At 35.4% G+C, this 23,716-nt stretch overlaps 1 protein-coding gene across 1 annotated transcript in view; it reads right to left on the reverse strand.

Annotated features, from left to right (window-relative positions):
• LOC107571040 (astrotactin-1-like) overlaps positions 1-23,716 on the reverse strand; it is a 125,497-nt gene that overhangs the window by 51,144 nt on the left and 50,637 nt on the right. Inside the window, exons 9-12 of the mRNA XM_016257324.1 lie at positions 21,982-22,056; positions 17,238-17,375; positions 7,697-7,847; positions 257-423 (exon numbers count right to left, since the gene is read on the reverse strand). Of these exons, the coding sequence (XP_016112810.1) occupies positions 257-423; positions 7,697-7,847; positions 17,238-17,375; positions 21,982-22,056 (531 nt within the window). The remainder of the gene's footprint in view (positions 1-256; positions 424-7,696; positions 7,848-17,237; positions 17,376-21,981; positions 22,057-23,716) is intronic.

Below are 23,716 nucleotides of genomic sequence, written 5' to 3' on the forward strand. Positions count from 1 at the left end.
AACTGTGAGGTGCTGTGTGTGAACTACATGAATAATCAGCTGAACTAACCATAATGCACTAACTGTGAATTTCTGATAATTATTCAACAGAAAACATCAGAAAGTCTTCAAAAAAATATCAGGTGTAAATACCAGCACGTACCCTGCTGTTTTAAAAAAGCATGAAAGAAAAAAACATGGTTGAGAAAGCCCTGATAACATGTCCAGATCTAGTTATCATACAGTCTGTATGTGTGTGTAGAGTGTGTAATCTCACCCGCAGAACATCAGGATGTTGTAGAGAGTAGGGTCCTCCTCCAGAGGTGCCAGCTGCTGAAGGCACAGCTGTTCGCAGCCCCCATTAAAGCCGTCAGAGCAGTCAATGCCAATGTGGTGGTCATAGCAACCGGTGCCATCCTTCATCGGGCTCAAACCAGGAGGACACTGGGGGGGAGATAAATAAATAAAAAAGACTTTTAAACATTCTCTGATCTATCATAATACCCCTTTATCTTTGGTATGTGGCAATTTCAGCATATTCGCAATAATAAATAAGCTGCTAATGCATGTGTTACAGTGTGTTGTACTATTGTGTTTGGGTTTCCATGTTAAATTGTGCTTAAGATTTGAAATCTAGTTTTTGCTAGTAGTGTTGTTTTTAAAAAGCAATGTAAAAGGTCCTGAATGTTTTGTTGAGTGTTTCAGCTACTGTACTATACGCAGTAGAACCCCCAGTTTACCATTATCAAAAGAAAAAAGAGCCAATCTGAGGTTGCTCAAATCTTTGTATTCAACAGATACAGTATATAGTGACAGAAACGTTCCTGTGGAGGAAAGCAAAAAATAAATAAAAATAAAAAAATAATAAAAAAAAACCGGACACATTGCAGGCTGGTCTAAAACCTTCATCACTCAATCACCCACAATGCCACTGACAGCCACTAATGTTAAAACCTTTCAACCAAAAAAAAGAGGGGGAAAATCTCAAAAAGTGTTACAACAAATAATCATTGGTGGAACAAAGTTTTCAAATATTAATAACATTTCAAGAGTACCATTAGACATGATGTAAAATAGGTAGTAGAACAGATATACTGTAAGTCTACACTGTAAAAAAAGTTGTAAATAAAACTAAATACAAGATGTATGTTTTACAAAAAAATACCATTTCAGTCTTTCTACTTCAGAATTTCATGTTTAATTGTTACTTGACATTTCTTTGTGATTATTTGTGAAATTTACCATTGTGTTTTCGCAAACGACAATGGTGTAACAGTTCTATGCCATGGCAAAAGTTCGAGCAAACCATTCTAACTGTTCTGTCTTTGGCTGCACTGATGAGCACAGCACACAGTTTAGAGTCCCAGCCTCAGAGGAGACATGAGAGCAGTGGATTTACGGATTTATTTACTGTATTACGCTGCTGCCACACAGATCTAATATAAACATGCAATTTCTTTCCCAGCTGTTTACCTTCACAGACATAACCAACTGTTTTTGTAACTCGTGCGTTCTTAACAAACTTGTGTATTTTACAGTTTAAGCACATTAAGACATGAAAGAGAACTTCGTTTAGTACTCACATACTGTGACAGCTGCTTTCTGTGTGTTTGCTTCGGATGTGTGCACTCAGAAAACCATATATCAGAAATTTAAATTAATATGGTTTAAAATGCATGATTTCAGCACTATAGACATAATCAAAACCAAACAGACGTTGTTGTTGTTGTTTTTTTAGCAGAGTATCTGAGGTACGAGATGTAAAAGCACAGCCCTATTCTGGAAAAGGTGCGGGGAGCAACAGCTCATTTGCATTTAAAGAGACATGCTCAAAAACAGCATGTTTCTGCTTCCAATCAAATACGCATTTTCAAAATGATACAATAAATGATCTGTGGGGTATTTTGAGTTGAAACTTCACAGACACATTCTAGGGACATCTGAGACTTATATTACATTTTGTAAAATGGGGCATAATAGGTCTCCTTTAAAAATAACATCCCCTAACACTGAAGTTACTCTACCTTCTCAACTCCATGCCTGTTTTCAGTCTTTTCCCCAAGCTAGTGATGCCACGTTCACACAATATTTTCTGTCAGCTTTTGACTTCAAAGGGGATTTGACAGGTTGATTTTTACCTGCCTGGAAAATGGGATAAAATGTGCCTTCACACCTTAAGTTATAAGCTTCATGTCATGCATTTATTGCGGCAGGTGCCCATACTGTAGATTCAAGATGGTTACATGAAACATGCCTGCAACTGTTCAGAAATGTTTCCTAGGAATCCATATTTTGTAACGAGAAAGCAAAACAATTGAATTTCTCCAGTATTTTGAGTGAAATTTCTACAAAAGAACAATCTTCTCTACAATTAGTCATTCTCTATTCGAAAATCATTAAAATCAGGTTGAAAGGGCATAATTTTCGCTCACAGTGGGTTGATTCAAGCATTAAGCAGCTTTTATAATAAAACGCATTAAGAGAGAGTAAAATTGTATAGCTCCTTAACAAAATGAAACTAAAGACTATTTTTCCTATCTTATAATTAAATTGCTAATACTTTTAGGCTATTAATACAAGGTTTTGAGAGTAAAAAAAAAAAAAAAAGTACAGGAAAATGACAAATAAGTCCATCACAGCATGATATACCCTTCACCATCTCGCTTCCCCAGTTTCTTCAGTGGCAGGTTAGGTGTAAAACACATTTTCTGACCACCACCCTTTCACTTGACCTCATTCGTATTAGGGATCAAAGCCCAGATGTTGGTAATGCATCTTAGTAGCACATCTTGTCCCTGGATGCATCCGTATTGATTTTGTCAGTTAGCTATCTTTTTAGTGGGCTAAAATGTGAAATGCCTCAGTGCCAGCTGAGGTCAAATACATATTTACGGTGATTAATTCTACCTTCTATTGCAATGTTTTCTTTGTGACCATGGATTTAAAAAGAATGGATGAGTCAAAGCAATAGTGTGAGGAAATTAGCAATTTATAATAATTACTTAAAATGCACTTCTCAAATTTGAAGACAATGACTTACCAAAGAATGTGTACATGAAAACGGCTGGAACATAGCTTGTCCAATGCAATAATAATAATAAATAAAATAAATTTAAAAATCAGCACATTTTTTTGTCAGTCTCACAGTGAATAATGCAATTCCTGAGCCAAAGTTCAATATTATTGCAGTCTTCTATCTGAGCTCAAAGCACCCTTGATTGAAAAACACTTTGTAGCACAGAGGACATGGTGAGACATGCCAGAGAAGTCATGAAGGTTTTACAAATTCAAGAAACTGAAAAAGCCCTGAACTACTGAGCCTTTTAATCTCGTTTCCAAATGGGGATCTAGTCCCACAGCTTTCCAACGCTTAAGAGAATTGCCCATGTGATTTTGTCATATAGGAACAAATCCCTTTCAGACTGTCGGATAAGCTATGTAAATCTAAAAACTGCCAAAAAGCCATAAAAAAAGGGAGAACAATAGAAGACAAAACACTTATCCAAAGTATTCAGACCCTTTGCTGTGACGCTCATATATTTAACTCAGGTGCTGTCCATTTCTTCTGATCAGTCAGACATGCACCACATCTGTAAAGAAAACTGAAGTGAACAGTTGCTATAGAAACATCAGATCACACACACGAGAGAGAGAGAGAGAGAGAGAGAGAGAGAGAGAGAGAATACAATTTAACATTAACTGCGCTGAATTGTGCCAGTGTGGAAGACTGTCAGGTGCTTTGTTTCTTGACACATAAAACCATGCAGAAAACCACAAGGGATCAAAATTTACTGACGTAGTTTGTAAGTCCATTGATAGAATATACAAAAAAAAAAAAAAAGTGTTATTTTCACCCTGATAATGAAACAACAGATTGCCATTATTTTTTAACAGTTTTGCACTGCACGCTGACTGTTACAACAAAGCAATCAGCAAATCAGTGTAATTACATTTATTAAGCTTAAATTACATTTCAGAAGTTTAAATCAAACCCGTTTTCAAATAGCCAAAACTACAGCAGCAATTATTTGTACAAATGGCACTACATTTAATTAATAACAAAGTTAACAAATTAGTGTTACCTTCCTGGCAAGGTTTTTTTGCAAATATAATTTTTCTTGGGATTCAGTATGCCAATGGTCAACCTTAATTGTTCCATCATATTATAAATCTTGCTTTAGGGACTGTAGCTTGGTACATTAGCATGGCCAAGTATTCCTGCTGGCCTTGACTGTCCCTCTATAGCAGATAGTAACAGAGATGGACACAGTCCTTTAAAGCCACCTTTTGATCCTGGAAGGAAAAGAAAATTTAAAAAACAAACAGTGGCGTTTCCTCCCTGCTGCGCATCTGGATCACTCCCACAGAGTTTGCACTCAGGAGACCTTTGCCAAGTATTGACTAGTAACTCAGAAGTGCTTAACAGCCAGAACATGATAGGAGACAGAGCAGCTTTTGGGGAGATTGTGAGCAGGCTGTCAAAGAGAGATGGAATGCATCAGTAAGAAACAGAGAACTCTACCTCCAGTGGATGACCTCAACTTAAACTTGCTCTCAGCAGTCAGGTTATACTGTAATACTTATTTATACTCATACACTTTTGAAATACTTTTTTTTTTTTTTAAATAAACAATTTCAAACATTTCAAATAATAGCACATTTTAATATATAATTAATAGTAAAATTAAATAGTAATAGTAAATATTACTACGAATAATAATTATTAGTTTGAATATTAATGATGCTACCATTCTCTAAAGTGTGTGTATATATACACAGGTATGGTAACACTTTAGTATAGGGACCAATTCTCACTAACTATGCTTATTAGCATGCCTATTAATAACATATTGGCTGTTTATTAGTACTACTAACAATTAATAAGCAGTAAATGAGTAGTTTGTTGAGGCAAAAGTTGCAGTTAATGGAGAAATATATACATAAAAAGAGTTTTAAAATGTACAGTATGTCTTTATTATTTATCTATTTAAAAATACATATAAAATATTTGGTGGAAAAAATAATAATGGTAGTTTTTCAATTCAATTCTCTTTTTTTTATTAATTAAGAGTTTTGCATTAAACCGGCATAGCATTGAAATTCATTGCCATTCTGATATTATACACTACTAACACATACATTCACATAATTAATTCACATACAGACAGTTACTGTACCAGCATTTGTCAGCAACATCAAAAAGTCTCTGTTGAACACGTCTGGCAGGCTCGCTTAGATCTAGAGAGGAGCCAATTTGTTTTTCATGTGGATAGCTGGATTGATGACGGGCACCCCTCTATGTCCCACAAAAGCACTCAACACCTAGTGTGCTGGAGGGAAAGGAACTAATTAATCACATCATCATTTAGCGATTATCAGAGTATCTCCAAACTAGTGCACTGTTCCTCTCCCCAGGAGTGCCATACATCAGCTAGACAGAGCAGATCGGAACGAGCCCGCTCACGCAGACTGCGATATTAAAACACAGAAGCAGCAGTAGCACTGCTGTCCTCAGACAAGGTGTTAATTGATTAGGGGGGGAATGAGGCTCTCTGGGGGGCCCGTAGCGAGCTCTTATGATTGGACAGATTGAAGCATCATTTTTATAGCTTCAGTCATCTGTTAATTACAAAACATCAAGCTACGGGCTCAACAGAAGGGTGTGTTATGATTAAGAAGAGCAGGATGAATTTAGAGTTGAAATGTCTGTAAAATATTGAGAAGGCCATAACATCTGTTTCATTAACAGCAGGTTTGGTGCTGTCCGTCCAGCTTTACCTGAAGGAAATATAAGTGCTCGCAAGGAAGCAAAATAATATACGAAAATAGAGACAAGACAGAAGAGATCAATCAATCACAATTCAGTATGCAAATACAAGAAAGAAGACTCAGCAGAATTTTGTGGTTCAATGACCTCATCTGTCAATCATTTACTGACTCCTCCCCCTCATCAATTATTGTCAACCTACAATGACCTATGAATACCTCCCCCAAATTATGTTTTGGTTTTAATGCATGCTTGCAAATACTATTAGAAAACATGCTAATGTAATTCTTTTGATTTGGCTGTTCCATCACCGTGGGGGCATAAATTTGTCTTTACAATTTATTTACTTTAGCCTCTCACGAGTATAACAAGAAACAGAAACTCATTAAATTACCGTGTACAGTTTAATATAATCTACAAATATGATGCAAGGGTCATTTTATGCTTGCATCAAAACAGACATAAGATATTTACAAATACATTCACATTCGTAAGAGCTGTATTTATTAGGACAAAATAAAACATTACATCAGATTGAAAATAACAGAACTTTATAAACTTTAAAATTATTATAGTATGCTTGTCAGCAGTGCACTACACTGTAACCCTTTTTGATCTGCCAACCCTGATTTTGCTCCTATGATTTTTCCACATTGAATACAACAAAAGCATGGTGACCACTGACTGTCAAGTTCAGTTGCAGTTTTGTTTGGTTTATTAAAAATATACATATATTAAGTCAGGTGTTTAACTCTGCGCATCATTTGCATTCTAAATAAAAACTAGAACAACAAGTATTGCACTGATTTAAAGAAATGTTAAGTTGGTAAAACAAACAAAAAGCAAACAAACAAATACCAAACCAAACAGAACAAAACAAATACCAAACCAATCAGAATGATGCATGGCACCCATTGTCATTCAGTATTCAGAAAATACAATCAAAGCATATATCTCTCAAATGAAACATCACAATGAACAGGAATAGTTATCTAATAAGGTCTGTGTTAGACATGTACCTGCACAAACCCTGATTCGCATGTTCATAAACATGAGCAGGAGATCATGAATGAAGTGAGTGTCAGAAAGATGGATGAGACACAGCACTTTTCATAAACCCTGGCTGAAACAATCCTCCCATCAGCAGGGCCAGCCAAACACACTAATCATGGTGCATGCCAGAGTGAGAAATCAAACACTTTAAGCGTACCTCAGCCAGATGGTGAGTGAAATCAGAGCCCCTGGCTCATTTCATGGCTGCTTAACAGCCACAAGCGAGGACGAGAGAGTGAGTGCGATGTAAAAGAAAAAGAAATGGAAGAAACAAATGCGATTTTTCATGGTAAGTGACAAACTCCTTCGGCAGACAAGGAAGCCCTAACTTAGAAAAGTAAATGTTTTTTTTTTTGAAATTGAGAACAAGAGGGTGTTCTTTCTTCAAATTTGTATAAACACTGTAAAGTTTATGGCGATACAGGCGTCAAAATGGCTTTTTATCTCTGTTTTGAGTCAACGACAGTATGTAAACAACTAAACAGAAGTCTGCATCAATACAGAGATTACAAGACAGCAGAAAAAGAAAAGAAAGGAGATAGATTTCAAAGGGTGACAGACAAAAAAAATAATAAAAAACTGGAGCCGTCAGATTAATATTAAAAATGTGTAATTAAATCATTAAAAAAAGTATTAGTCATTAAATTATCAATGCTGAAATATAACTATTATATACTATAAATATAAAACTAATGATATATGGACTTCTAAAGTCTTAGGCAAATTAATAAAAAATAAATAATAATAAAATTGAATTAATAAATAAATTCTCTTCATTTGGGGGATTTTCTCAATTTTTACTACTATACACATACACACACACACACACACACACACACACTTGCTTTATTATTTTTATTCACAACCCTAAAAATAAGACAGGCAACGACAACTCACCACACAGCCAGTGGAGTCCAATTTGCGATCAGAGATGCAACGGAAATTTCGACTGCAGCCTCCATTGTCTTTTGAGCAGTCGCGCACCGGGCCAAAAGAGTCGAGCAGCACTTCTAGACTGTCAAAGGACGAAGAAATCATCAGCTCCTCCCTGATGAACAATGATGCAGAGAAAACTCAGTTAGTAATGGCAGGTCAATACTGCAAACAACCTCTAGCATCTTTAGCCGTCATTAGGACAATATGTAACTATAATCTGCTTGTTTATTATATTACATTATATTCACTTTATCCAATACATAAAAAAAGTAAAGAACTGGATATCAAAGAGGCAAGTAACGTAAAGCTAAAACTGACTATTGTGTCTTCACTACACTACCATAAATCCAGCTAACGGGAAAAGCTTTCCAAAGCAGCAAAAGTAAACAACAGCACTGAAGGCTAAACCTTGAACAGATGAACTCCATTGCTCTGACCTTGGTTTTAGCTGTGTGGCTGAAAAATTGTATTGGGTTACATTTATTTATTTTTTTCCCTTTCTAGAGCACTTGAAACATCCAAATATTTATCATTACTATGAAATATGAATGGGCAGTGGTCATGATGAAGGAGCAAACCAGTGACCTTTTATTGTCTAATATATTTTAAGAGTGTGAAATCACCAGGCTGCTGGAGAAGTGGAGTGCTGTGATAAATGGATTCATAGTTCTGCTACTGTGATTTCGGCTTCAAGACAGAAATACTGCCTTACGTTCCAAGTTTTGTTTTTCCTATTTTTCTGTTATGAAGTGGCCAATGAATCCGGTCTCAAAGCCAAGTGGAGACACAGTCTGTCAGTGTTTAAAAATTATGCAAATGACAATCAAATGAGTGCATGCATAAATATAAAAACAGAGAAACAGAGAAAAAAGGAATTAGAGGCTACACTTTCAGATCATGCATTCAGGCATGTCCTGAAAACTTTTTCATGACTACTTTCCACTTCTCTCCACCATTAGGATTTAACCGTCTATCGTTGCTGCTGTTAGTTTTCTTAATCCTTCAGATTCACACAACAGTCTATGATGAAATGCGTCACTTGTAATGTTGAGGTCAGAATGGAATGTCTGGGGACATTGTTAAAAATAAAGAAGGGAATAAAAGTATCTATCCTGCTAAAAAGATCAAGGATTCCTCATATTTAAAAATAAATTAATACATTAAAACGCAAGCATCACACATTTCACAGTGAACTATAATCACTGGAGATTCTCAGGAAATGTCAACCTTACTTAATAAAAAAACACTGCAGTTCTCACCTCAGGTTCCCTCTCTCACCAATCTTAGCACAATACTGCTAGTACAAGAGGAGGCAGACTTTTTAAAGCCATGATGTTATGGCCGTTAGGGGAAGATGTTATCGTAATAAGGCAGAATATATAATGACTCCCATTCCACGGTAATGAGGGCACTTTGAACAAATTGAGACAAATCTACCTCTGTGAACAAAGGATCTCAATTGGCAAGGCTTAGAACAGAAAGTTTGTGGAAGCTCTAATTAGTAGCTCAACTCCAAATACAAAGCAAGCATTTTCAGACTAGACACTGAACACTTCTTTTCAACAGCAGCAAGAAGTAATTAAAATTAACCTTCACTTAAGACTGTAATAAAGAAGGCCATCCAAGTAATAGAAGATTCACTCTGTGACAAATGTGATACATAATACTTTTTAATCAAAAGTTAAAACACTAATCAGTGATATAGTCCTAAAACCTTCATAGTAACTGGAGATGTTGCAGTCAGCTTTGCATAATAACAATATTAATAATAATAATAACAACAACAACAGGTTAGTTTTGCTTTTGTAAAACAGCTCAATAAACAAGTTGATATTGAGTAACTTACATTTTAGACACAATGTTGCTTTGTCCATTTTTCCTCCACCAACAAAAATAGTTCCAAAGTCACAGCAGAGCTGCTTTGGCTAAATAAATCAACACTTTTGAATGAATTGGTTGAGTGAATAATTCAATGATTAATTTGTTCCTATAGTAAATTATTTGGTGTTACTAATTAATCATTTAATTGAATGAATCAATGTCTCACTAATTAAGGCAGTCACTTGTTTCATTCCTGAATGAATCACTGTGTTCGAATGAATCAGCTGACCTAATGATTCTCTGACTCACTCTTAAAGAGTCACATGTCGACACCTACTGGTGTAACTAAACTATGTAACCTGCAGAAAGAATCACTGAAAAATTGTCAGCATTAGCCAGACTGATATTGTCAGTTGATGTACTTTACATCAACTGTACATTAGTGTGTCAGTTGTGTCATTGTACATTACATTTAAATGTAGTTTTAGACATAAATTTCAAACAATACTTGGCAGGCCCCCTGGGGTCTTACTGCAGACCACCTATTTTCACAGAACCCTGGTGAACAATCCTGCTGAAACATAAATGCAATGACATTCCAAACATCTCCTTTATAGACACCAATACATAGTCTACTCTACACTGTATTCTCTCTAAACTGATTGTTCTGTGCAGTTCCAAGATTGCTTTTCCTTGGATCAGATTATGCTGCTGGGAGTAGAAGCGGTGTACTGGTTCACTTGCACAATGGTAGTGAAATGTGTTTGCTGTGCTTGAAATGAACAAATATGTACTGTGTGATGTACGAAGTCGACAGCTATGGTAATTTTCCAAACAAGCAGGCTCTGGCTAGCGCGGGGAATTGCAGTCCACAGACATTAAAAATATCATAAAAACGTGTTATTATACTAATTGAATTCTCTAAGGAATAATTACAGCTTTAAAAGTGGTCAAAGATGATCAGTGCAAGTAATGATGCTTAAATATATAATTTCTCTCTACTTTCACAAGTAGGCTATGCCAAGTCAATAAATTCTAGCCAGCCAAATTATTTAATATCTCATATTAACGGTGCCGCTGAGGTTATAAATTCCTTTTTTTCTTCTTTAGGTTTAATGGTACCCCTTTGGGTTTTACATATATGACTCAATTAAATAGTCCTTAAATGGGATAGTTCACCCAGAAATGAAAATTATTTAATCAATTACTTTCATCAGTTCATCTAATGTTACCCCAGATAGGGGTAGGGATACTTCTTATATATCCTGCAGAAGAAAGTAAATGACAACATTTTCATATTTGGGTGAACTGTTCCTTTAAAGATCAGGCAGTACATTATCTCTTTGACGAATATTTATTACCATGGTAAGAGTTACTTCGAAATATTCCAGTGCTCTGAAAAACACTCGGAACTGAGGCAATATTCAGCAAGCATAAGGACAGGAGACCATATGGCCTGCCAAATTTTGTATGGTGGACCCTGCGAAACTAGTCACTCTGCGAGAGATCAGTAGGACACACTTAGAGGACCTTTCAAAAGGAATAAAATTTAAGATAGAGCAAAGAAAATTTTACTTTTCACCACATATACAGTATATTGGTATTTATATATAAATAACACCTCCATGAACATGTCTTTAAAAAAAATAAAAAAGTGGAAAGACAATAGCAGCCAAATGAAAAACCACAAAAAAAAAAAAAAAGTGTGTGTACAGTATGCATGTGTGTGTGTGTGTGTGTGTGTGTGTGTGTGTGTTAGTTATATGGACAGTAAGTTAATTAGAGACAGAAATTACTAACTAGATTCAACTTTAACAGCAAGGTCTCTTTTAATTAACATCAGACAGTGATTTTTTTTCTGAGGATAACAGCAGCATGTTTTATAGGTTATTTCCAACTTTATGATTTCTTATGAACAAAACCATATCTATAATTGAATTTCCAAAAGTAACTTTTCCATTTTACTGCCTTTAAGGCCCTGAGCACTGAAATATTTAAAAGTTCCTTTAAGCACCAGCTACCATGATAATTCAGTGAGAGACTAATCACAAAATGAATCAATTTTGGGTTAAAAACAAATTAATCAAATCAGCATGTGCCCTTTGGCAATGCATTCAAAGCCCCTGCAAGGTCTGGATAATGTCAAGCCACATCAATTTTGAGGCTTTACAAAAATAAATAAACAAAAATACAAGTCACCTCTTTTGGTCTGAAATTTTAACGAGTTGTAGTTCAATAAAGGGGCTCAGTGTAATTCTTTACTAGTAAATCATCCTCATATTTGACAACTCACAAGAAGTGCCATTCAAACATTGCATTTATGCATTTAGCAGACACTTTTATCCAAAGCGACTTCCAGTGCATTCAGGCTATACTTCTTTTAATCAGTATGTGTGTTCCTAGGTAATTGAACCCACAACCTTTTGCGCTACTAACACAATGCTCTACCACTGAGCCACAGGAACACAATAACAATCAAACAATGTCATAACAATCAAACAATGTCATGTATAGCGGCTAAATTAAATCAATGGATGCTACACAATTATATTCAATACTGAAAATAAGAATTTCAACAGGATTTCTGAAGAACTAAAATTTACAGGATGACATAACAGACACAACTGGATCTTGACAAGTGTTTTAGAGCCTTATTTAACTCACAAAGCCTTTAACTGTATCTACTTTAGTTAAAGACAGTTGAGTTGAAAACACAGAGGCTACTTTAAAGTCTGGAACCACAGGCACTGAACAGGCATGTTCCTGTAATTTACTGCAATTACCCAGTCAACCTAAAAACACCCAAGACATCCTAGATCAGTAAGTTGTTATGCTCAGTTGCCTAGAGGTAAAAAGTTGGATTCTAATTCTTAATGTTTTTCTGATGCAAGACTTTTATTTTAAAAAGACGTGCATGAAAGCCGTTGACACTTCTGTCAGATGTAGTTTAAATAAAGAGTGCCTGATAAAAATGCACTGTCCCGATTCAGTATCTGCGGTCAGATGAGATGTTGACAGACTATGTCAGTGTCATTATTCTATCATTATTTTCGTAACTTATGAAATAAAAAGTCTCTCATCTCAGAAAAACAAAATATCCTGTCCTGCCAGATGTTACACCATGCTCGTAGCACGCACTCTTCAATAACACGCACGAATGCGGCGCCGCGCTGTATCACTTCACTAAAGCGCAGAAACTACAAGCATGCAACGCGTGAAATAAAAGTACAGTACCGATAAATCACATAACTGGTACTGCGTGTGTTAGCTGTGAAGGATTTGCATGAAGGTATGATATTCATTCTATTCAGGAGCAGTTTCCACGTTTCATTAACAGTTCATGTTAGTATTGTATATTCACCATGGTAACTCTGTTGTTTCCATAACCCAAACATACCATGTTATTTATATACTATGTGACACTTTGTGTCATTTTATATGTTTAAATGACTGTGGTGGCTCAAACCAAAGTCCCTTTAAGGCAAGTCATGTCAGTCAGCGGACATCTTTGAAACGCCTCTCAGGCATGCAAGTGCAGCTCCTATCACTTTGAATGGGGAAACATCAAATTCTCCAAAACTGTTCACTAAGCTTACGATTAAATTTTATATTTGAAATCACCAATGAAATCTGACAACAACTGTGTCATAAATGTTGTTTCTTTTGCTCAGATAGCGTTATAAAAAGCTAATTTTTCAGGCTATATCAGCCAGTGTGCATGCGAAGTCCTGGGGCCGGTTGCATAAACTGTTTAGACTAGTCATCTAATTTTTTTCTTCAAGACTTTTTTTAATTCAGTTATGAAAAGGTAGATTGTTCTTATTTGTATTGGAAAAGGAAGACTGATTACCCCTTGGCAACTGCTAGTTACTAGGTCTTAACATGGTGGCTAAGTTTATGCAACTGGCCCCTGAGCGCACATCTCAGAACGCTGACTGTTTCTATAGCAACCGGGACTTCTAACAGCAGCTGCAGCGACGTGCTTTGCGATTGGCTCTCTCTTTCAGAAGGCGGGGCTTCCTGCGATTGAGCGGCCATATTAAGTGTTGCATTTTTCAAAACTATACGAGTGACACGTCTTGGGTATTCTATAGTCTTTGCTCAAACCAACTTAATTGTATTAACAAACTACACAGAACAAAATTATAAACGCAACACTTTTGTTTTTGCCCCCATTTTTCATGAGCTGAACTCAAAGATCTAAGACTTTTTCTCAAATATTTTTCACAAATCTGTCTAAATCTGTGTTAGTGAGCACTTCTCCTTTGCCGAAATAATCCATCCACCTCACAGGTGTGGCCTATCAAGATGCTGATTAGACAGCATAATTGAAACGCCTTTGGAGACGGCTTATGGTAGAGAAATGAACATTCAATTCACGGGCAACAGCTCTGGTGGACATTGCTGCAGTCAGCATGCCAATTGCATGCTCCCTCAAAATTTGTGACATCTGTGGCATTGTGCTGCGTGATAAAACTGCACATTTTAGAGTGGCCTTTTATTGTGGCCAGCCTAAGGCACACCTGTGCAATAATCATGCTGTCTAATCAGCATCTTGATATGCTACACCTGTGAGGTGGATGGATTATCTCGGCAAAGGAGAAGAGCTCACTAACACAGATTTAGCAAGATTTGTGAACAATATTTGAGAGAAATAGGCCTTTTGTGTACATAGAAAAAGTTTTAGATCTTTGAGTTCAGTTCATGAAAAATGAGGGCAAAAACAAAAGTGTTGCGTTTATAATTTTGTTCAGTGTAGTTTGGGACTGCTATTTAATAGCCTTGCCTTATAGGCTGTTTATTCAGTATTAATCATATTCTTAACGGTCTTAACTTAATTTTTGTGAAATAAATTTGCTTTGTTTTTTAACAAATGAGATATATATATATATATATACACACACACTGTGTATGTATGTATGTATGCATGCATGTATATGAAGAGTTTGATTCCAAAACGCGATAAACGCCATTTTTGAAAAACTGAGTTTCCGCCAAAATCAGTATTGTATATGGTCAGTATTGAAAAGTCAATTTAAAATTTTACGCAAAATGCGATATCCACAGAGTTATTCTGTCATGTTTTCTCCCTTTTTTTCCAAACCGTGACAAACGCCAGTCTCCCTTTTCTGCAGAATGCAATATATCCGCTCAACCAACCACAGAGCACCATTCCACGCACTGTAAACAGTAACAACCAATCACAGCGCACTGTTCCACGCACTCTATACAGTAATGGCGGCGCTTTGAATACACCTGGCATCCTAGTTTTCCTCATCTATTTTGTACTTTGATCAACAAACAAAAAAATTAGGGCTGCACAATAAATCGCATGCGATTGCCATGCGCATCTTGTCAGTAAAGCCGGTTCTGTGAACATTAAATCTCAATCACGTGCTTTCAGATGGAGCGGCATTTAATACACAGAGCCGTAGGTCACTGCTATATTAATGGCATAAATAAACACTTACACTGACAAGCTACGCAATATTATTAAATGTTCATAATCAAATGACTCATCTGCGATTATGAACGCGATATTGCGTAGCTTGTCAGTGTAAGTGTTTTTATTTATGCCATTAATGTTTTTGTTAATACAGTGTATAGCACTAGTCAACTAAATTAAATGTAACATGGCAAAGATGAATGCACTTTTGGAAGTTGAATGTAAGGGAAATGCCATTTTGTAATTTCTGTGGTTTAATGTGATATTGTTGTTCATGTATGTTCATGATGGCTTTTTTTACAAAACGTTTTTAGGATTCAGATCGCGCTATATGTGGAGAATAATGGCAATTTATTATTTTATTTTTTAAAGTGCCGTTTATCGTTTTTTGCAAATTAACTCTTCATATATATGGTAAGTGGGTCGCGGCTTGATGACCATGGGAAAACGTGGGTCCCAAGGCCAAACCAGTAGAGAACCACTGTTCTAGAGTGTTTAGTTGTTTTTTTTATTTTCATTTTTTTATTTTGCAAAGTTTATGAAGAAATAATATAAAAGGAAAACACATACGAGTGAACCTTCACTAAGCTCTGCCCACCTTGGTTACTGTTACTCTCTCAAATAAGCTTTAAAGACATTGTCAAATTGCACAGTTATGTGAACTGATGTTCATACAGCATATTTACTGTGGTGAAGAATGAACTCTTTACTATCGTCCTTATTTTGTTTCAAATCAATACGTAAATATTTTATTTTTATAGCTTGGATCAAACGCAGGTGCGGTTACTGATGTTACGCAACATGCATTTCTTACGATTTATTTAAAGATTTGGAAAAATTATAAATTTCTGTAAAATTCCATTTAAAACTTTCTAAACTCCATGGACCTTCAAAGACTAATACAAACATGTATGATAAAATGGTGGATGGCAACAGTTGCCATGTTAGGTAACAATTTAGTGGCTTAGTGAAGGATCAATTATCACAAATTAATCTGATGGCTGGAAGGCTGCTGAAGGATCGGTCTTAAAATAAGCCCTAATGTTTATTTTATTTGGACTTTTTTTGAAAATTTTAGGCAAACTATCAAATAATGCATTTCAATATGTCATCATGCTCAGCTATTCTTTTTTGAAACAAGCCAAGATTGAAAATATCATCTCCTACAGTACCTGACATCCACTGCGTCCTCCATGACGGTCATATCTGTCTTGCACTTTGCAGAGGGGTTGATGGCCAGCTCAGCTGGAGGAATGACAAAGCTTTTGCTAAGTGGAGTTGAATGTAAGGGAAATGCCATTTTGTAATTTCTGTGGTTTAATGTGATATTGTTGTTCATGTATGTTCATGATGGCTTTTTTTACAAAACGTTTTTAGGATTCAGATCGCGCTATATGTGGAGAATAATGGCAATTTATTATTTTATTTTTTAAAGTGCCGTTTATCGTTTTTTGCAAATTAACTCTTCATATATATGGTAAGTGGGTCGCGGCTTGATGACCATGGGAAAACGTGGGTCCCAAGGCCAAACCAGTAGAGAACCACTGTTCTAGAGTGTTTAGTTGTTTTTTTTATTTTCATTTTTTTATTTTGCAAAGTTTATGAAGAAATAATATAAAAGGAAAACACATACGAGTGAACCTTCACTAAGCTCTGCCCACCTTGGTTACTGTTACTCTCTCAAATAAGCTTTAAAGACATTGTCAAATTGCACAGTTATGTGAACTGATGTTCATACAGCATATTTACTGTGGTGAAGAATGAACTCTTTACTATCGTCCTTATTTTGTTTCAAATCAATACGTAAATATTTTATTTTTATAGCTTGGATCAAACGCAGGTGCGGTTACTGATGTTACGCAACATGCATTTCTTACGATTTATTTAAAGATTTGGAAAAATTATAAATTTCTGTAAAATTCCATTTAAAACTTTCTAAACTCCATGGACCTTCAAAGACTAATACAAACATGTATGATAAAATGGTGGATGGCAACAGTTGCCATGTTAGGTAACAATTTAGTGGCTTAGTGAAGGATCAATTATCACAAATTAATCTGATGGCTGGAAGGCTGCTGAAGGATCGGTCTTAAAATAAGCCCTAATGTTTATTTTATTTGGACTTTTTTTGAAAATTTTAGGCAAACTATCAAATAATGCATTTCAATATGTCATCATGCTCAGCTATTCTTTTTTGAAACAAGCCAAGATTGAAAATATCATCTCCTACAGTACCTGACATCCACTGCGTCCTCCATGACGGTCATATCTGTCTTGCACTTTGCAGAGGGGTTGATGGCCAGCTCAGCTGGAGGAATGACAAAGCTTTTGCTAAGTGGCAGCCACATGCCTTCTCCAAGAGTGTATGTGAATCTGAAACACAGAAAGGCAAAGTGAATATTTCAAAAACCTCTCACCATGTTACCAAAAAAAACAAAACATTTTACATCATTCAGCCTGTTACAGGCTGCTGCATTGTGAGACAATACAATTGGCATTTGGATGACAGTAGTTTTACAATTCAAAAAAAGAAAGTAAAAGTTTCTCGAGGATTCATGAAATTCGGGGTAGGAATCTAACAATAGTGGTGTCCAGGGTAACAACGAACGACATATTTTCACATTTAAAAAAGACACGTTAATGTTCATATTCACTGAATGTTTTTTGACATGAAAAAAAAAATCCATACATCCTCATGAGAGACTCCCACATGCATGTAAAGACTTCTATTAATTTGGTTTATTTTATCCACCTCTGCACAGTGGAGCAAGTGTTTAACAAATAATGTGTTCTTACAAATCCATCTAAAAGGTTCAAACTGATTGTTGACAGGAAAAAAAAATAGCTGCTCTTCTCCCCTGCAAAATCAAATAGAACCACATTTTTTAGTTTGACCTTCACTCTGGAACGGTAGCGCATTTTAAAACTTGAGTCATTACCGGAATGCTTATCTGACCTTGAAATCTCCCCCCACCCCCCTGGTTTTAGTGCTGAGAGACGTCCAGGCAGATAAGATCAACTTGTGGGTGGATATCCAGAGGACTACAAAAACAAAGCAACTGAGCATTGTAAAATAATGCCCAGAACAGAAGGTCCAAAGAGTTTGTGGGAGTAATTGAAAACTGGCACATCTACAAGCTAGCTCGGTTTTACTGCACTTCAATTCACTTTGAAATCCTGAGGTTTCGACTTGGTGTCATAACACTTAATTAAACGCAGTTTTGTCCAGCATTGACTTGCATACAATGAAAAAAGTCTAAGCCATGAATATGAACAGGTATTTTTTTTTTCCTGTGAAGAATAGCCAGGATGTACTTGAATGATTCAATCACTTGCTGATTCATTCACTTTCCCCCTGTAAACTCAAATGATTTTATTCCACCCATGCATCTCAAGAAAGCAGCATGTACATGAGCTAAACAATCACCCCGGTAATTCTATTTGCATAAAATGCATTATGCAAAAAAAATACTGTCTGATTACATTATTGGAAGCACTTTTAGCTTTCCAGGATTATGCATGCGAAGATTTGATTTAAACCTACACTGTACAAATATAATGATATTTTATCATTAGTCACAATAGAATAGTGACTCATGATGAATATGTAAAAAAAAAAAAAAAAAATTATAATAATAATAAAAACACTTGTTAGACTGACAATATTCATCTAAATGTTGTCCAAACTAGGCTAACTGAGGCAAACCGCTTTAGAATTAACAATGTTGCTGATTTGTTAAGGGTTTATGAGCTCTCAGTGCGCATTGTGGCATGAATAAATTATGTGGTTACCGTTATAGGAGTATTGTTTTACTGTTTGTGGTTTATTTATGCTCCTGTTGCTGTTTATGTACACTATCATTCAAAAGTTTAGGATCAATATGATTTAACATTTCTGAAAAAAGGCATTTCTGCTCACCAAGGCTGCATTTATTTAAAATAATAATAATAAATAAATAATGCAAGTAAACATACTCAAAATACAGTAAAAAGCAATAAGGTGAAATATTTATTACTGTCTTCTATTTTAATATATTTTCAAATGTAAATTATTCCTGTGAAGGCAAAGCTGAATTTTCAGCAGTCATTCCTCCAGTCTTCAATGTCACGTGATCCATCAGAAATCATTCTAATAGGATTATTTGGTGTGCAAGAAACATTTATTTTTATCAACGTTAAAAAAGTTTCATAATTTGGTGGAAAACGATACATTTTTAGGGTTCTTTGATTAATAGAAAAATTATACATTTAAGTCTTTACAGTCACTTTTGATCAATGTTATGCTACCTTAAGTAATAATTTCTGTCGAAAAAGAATCACATACTATGCTTAACAAAAGAAACCCTGAATTAACTTCTTAAAAAAGAAAAAAAAAAAAAAGAAAAGCAGCTATAACCCTCAGATTACCCTCCTCGTGTACTAAATGGAGCTCTCCATCTGCTGCGGTTTAATACACTGCAATAAATTGCTTTTCTTGATCACAGTTAAGTCTATTAAACTTGCATCTTTTCCTATATGTTTGAATAAATAAGCCACTACCAACCGCCTAATTTATTTATTTTCCTAAAGTAGTTTCAAATGCAGGTTCTTCAATTGTAGTTGTGCTCTCACAGTATATGCATGGCTAATAATAATAGATGCTGGAAAAGACCAAATATAATCAATTTATTAACAGTCTCATTTAATTCACATTTAAAACCTCACAGACAGCAATGCACCAACACCAATATTCTTCACTAACTATATAAATAACGATACATTTCATATTTAAATATTTAAAGAGATTATACTATGCTCATCTTTAAATTAGTTACTTTTCAATAACATCTGAAATACCAACATATATTATGCATATCAAAATATATTTGCCGTTTTTCAGGAAAGATGGCACATTTTCATATGAAAAGGATCTTCTTTGCATTTTCACGTGAAAGACCATTCCTATTAACACATCTGTTACACAAGATGTGTTAAATACCTGTGAACAATTCTTACACCGATAACAAGAGGACTGTCACCACTTGTGGGGAAAAAAAAAAAAAAATGCACAGACAAATATGCATTTAATGCATACATTTTAAACTACTAGAAAATGCAAAATGCAATTGCATCTGAATTCTGACCACAATATGCTGCAATACACAGCAAGCTTGTTTTTCAAGTTGTGCTCATCAGTCCACAAGCTCATTTATGTCAATATATCATCCATCATCAGCTACCGTTTACATTAAATCAAATTAAACCTGGATCATTTCATGTGCACACAGCGTTTTTTTCCTCGTCAGATATGATGTTAATGGTAAACTGATCTGTTCAAGTAACAGTTTCTTGTCAAATCTTGGAGGCAGAAATGTCAGTGCAATCCATACTCATATGCGTTTCAGAATTCCATGACAGCTCAAATAGAAAATGTCGAACACCACAGATTTGCTGAAAACTCACCCAAGTGTTTTGCAATATGCAGATTCAAGAAAAAGGGGACGTAATGTGAAGCTTGACATCTGAATATTGTCGCCTGCTAGTGTGAAACGGCTTCAATTGAGTTTTGCAGGAAAATTACTTGTAAATGGATTACCGAACAAAACACTGAGGCAGGGATAAAACTCCCTCGTCGCAGGTGGAAGTTAAAAGTGAAAAACACATCAAAAAAAGTGAAGGTACCTTTTAAAATATCTCAGCACACTGAGTCAATAACAAACAAAGACGGAACCTCAGAACAGAATGGTAAAGAAATAACCATAATAAGCAGCTCTGTTACAAGTAGCAGAATTCAACATATTGATGTGTGTACCAAAGTTTGCACCAGATGTTTACAGACACAGTAGCTATCTTTGAATGGTTTGCCGATTGGAAAGTAAATCAGATTAGAGAGTGTTTGAAAAAAAACGGGGAAAAAAAACTCCAGATTAAAAAATACAGACTGTTAGTTGCACCATAACAACATATTTTCGGCTCTCATTCTTGTATTTTATAGTTCCAGTTTAAAAGTTTAACAAATATCAGTCACATCATTTCCGAGTCTGATATCGAAAGCTAGATATATAAATGAATAAGTGAAGCATTCAAAATTGATTATGGCCTTTCCTATTCATTCAAGGCACAAATCAATGATGTATGAGGAAAAGCTGTGTGAAATTGAAAATAAATCTTTCATTCAAGTCGTCTCAAACATTCACGTCTGTGCAGGTTTGTTTGGAAATAAAACATTTAATTGTCCCAATGAAATGTATTTGTTTGGTGGCCCAAAGCCAAGGGATATGAGATTTTACACCTTTTGGGGATATAACTCCGATTCCAATTACAAGATGCCCTCCCGTGTTGTTTTCAAATGAGAAAGAACATTGATTCATACGATTTGTAAATAAATTGCTTGTGATTTGTACAAACGAATTAGGGTTGAACAATCAAAGGACTTCGGAATGTCATGGATGAGCTCTATGAATAATTCAGAACATTAAGATTGTGCATGGCAACTGAAGGTAACCATATGTTGCTACAATTGGATAAGCATTGCTAAATATTCCAAAACGCACACCTCACAGATTGAAACATCTCCAGTGCATAAAGCAATGCACTGATTAGTCTTGAGTCTCCAGTTATAGACTAAACATTGTCTAAATCCCTGCCTTTGTACATTTATTTAAACTGTGAAAGGAGCTCTTTGAAGCTGAATAAAGAAATGTCAGCTTAGCCAAAATGACAACATAAGTGTACTCTATTTTACAAGCTACTCAGTCTAAACAGAAACCCATTACATACTTGTCAGCACCTTTTTTTAAAGCTTATTTTATGCAGTGATATAAAATAGAATGTTCCGTTTTCTCAGAAGTAACTTTTTTTTTTTTTTTGGAATTACTACTAACTGGTCCTGTTTTTACAGTATGTATACATTGTTCATCGCACTACTTAGATATCTTTTTAGTTCTCATTTTGAACTGGGTCACAAGCTAAAAAGTACAAATAAAGCGATCTTTCCTACCTAAAAATGCGATCAGATGGCTGCTCTCCCATCACCAAGTCAAAGCCACGTTGGAAAATTGTGTAGGGCCATGGGCTGCAAAACAGAAAGGGCATAAATCAAAAACAAAACACATAATTCATGCTTAAAAAAAACAAACAAAAAAAACACTGTCACACCATAGACTCTTCATTCATTGTTAAACAGCTCCAGTCTTCACTAAAGCCATGTGACCTTTAAAATTGCATGACTTTGTGATGAAAACAACCATCTTTTAAAAGGGGAGTTCCTTTTTGAACTCACATCAGACCAATTATGTTTCTAACATAAATATCACAGAAATTCCTCCAGCAGATGTTTTTGACAGCAGCATCTCCGTCAGTCAGTGCAGTATAGACGTGAGCGTGACTTCAAATGTGTGTGTATCCAAAGCTCTATGTGAACTGAGATTAATGCAGGGAGGCAGCTGTGGGGATAGGGGCTGTCACTGCAGAATAAGAGAAAAGACAAGAAGCTGATGCCTCTCTAAGTAAGCTGTTACTCACAGCAAAAGAGCAATCACAGCCTGGTTAGGCCACTTCACACCACATATCACCTACTGCGTTTTAAACATCAACATTTGTCCCACCAGCATTCATATAAGAGAACCAAAAGCAGAAGCATTCTGAGAATCCATTACACAGAAAGGTCCACAATCTTAAAAAAAAATAATAATTTTAAAAACATTTTTGGTATACAAGAGAGAAAAAAAAGAAAAGAATACCATACTGACAATTTATTACAGAGGAAGGTGAAAGAATAAATAAATAGCTTTTATATATAGAAAGTAAAAGCATTCTGAGAATTCATTACATAGGAGGAATAAAATAAAGGTGCAAAATCTAAAAATAAAATAAAATACTTATGTCTGACAGTTTAATTCACATTTACAAGGTAAACGATAACATCATTTTCATTTTTTGGGAGGAGTGAACTGTTCACTTGTATATACAGTATGTATATGAACATTTACAAGAAACAGTTTAGGAAATATCTTGGCACTTTAAAACTTTAAAAAGCATTTGGCAATGGACATTCTTTCTCCTCCACTTAAGTGTTAGTCAATTAAAAACTGTTCACACCTTCACAGCATGCCACAAAGGGAACATGCACATCCAGCGCTATTCCACTCCCCTAAGGCACTCTTCCTGATTGTTCCAATTTGATTTCTAATTATCGGATCTATCTCACCAACCGTCATCACTCCCATCTCCCTCCCAATTAAAATGCCAAGGATTTCCTCACCTCCAAGTCTTAATCAAACTGCTCCAGAGCGACAGACTCAAACCCAGATGAGCATGTGAAACTCTCCTCAGGGAGGGTCTAATTAACTTCAAACATCTTAAATACAAGTCTTTCCGGGATTAGAAACTTGTGCTCCTAACATTTAAGTGTTTTGACTATATCTAGACTGCTAAGAAGCAAAACACTCTCATTTTGTGCCATTCTCTTGTATTTGTGCTTCACTCATCTACTGTATCTGTTGACTTGAGAAGCAGCATTTTGGTTAGACACACTCACATTTTTACCTCAGAATAAAGATACCATCTGTCCAGATGCAGTTAATCTTATATTCAATCCTCTGCTAAAATATCTGAGGGCAACAACAAAAGTTGCGAAACTAAAAGTGCAGCAGAATTTCAAAATAGTTATTTTCTCTTTGATCATTTTAATAGCAGTACTTGGATATGAGGCACGCAAGTGGCGAAATACATAA

Source organism: Sinocyclocheilus grahami, unplaced genomic scaffold (genome assembly GCF_001515645.1).
Source record: "Sinocyclocheilus grahami isolate Dianchi unplaced genomic scaffold, SAMN03320097.WGS_v1.1 scaffold1542.1, whole genome shotgun sequence".
Taxonomy (NCBI): Eukaryota; Metazoa; Chordata; class Actinopteri; order Cypriniformes; family Cyprinidae; genus Sinocyclocheilus; species Sinocyclocheilus grahami.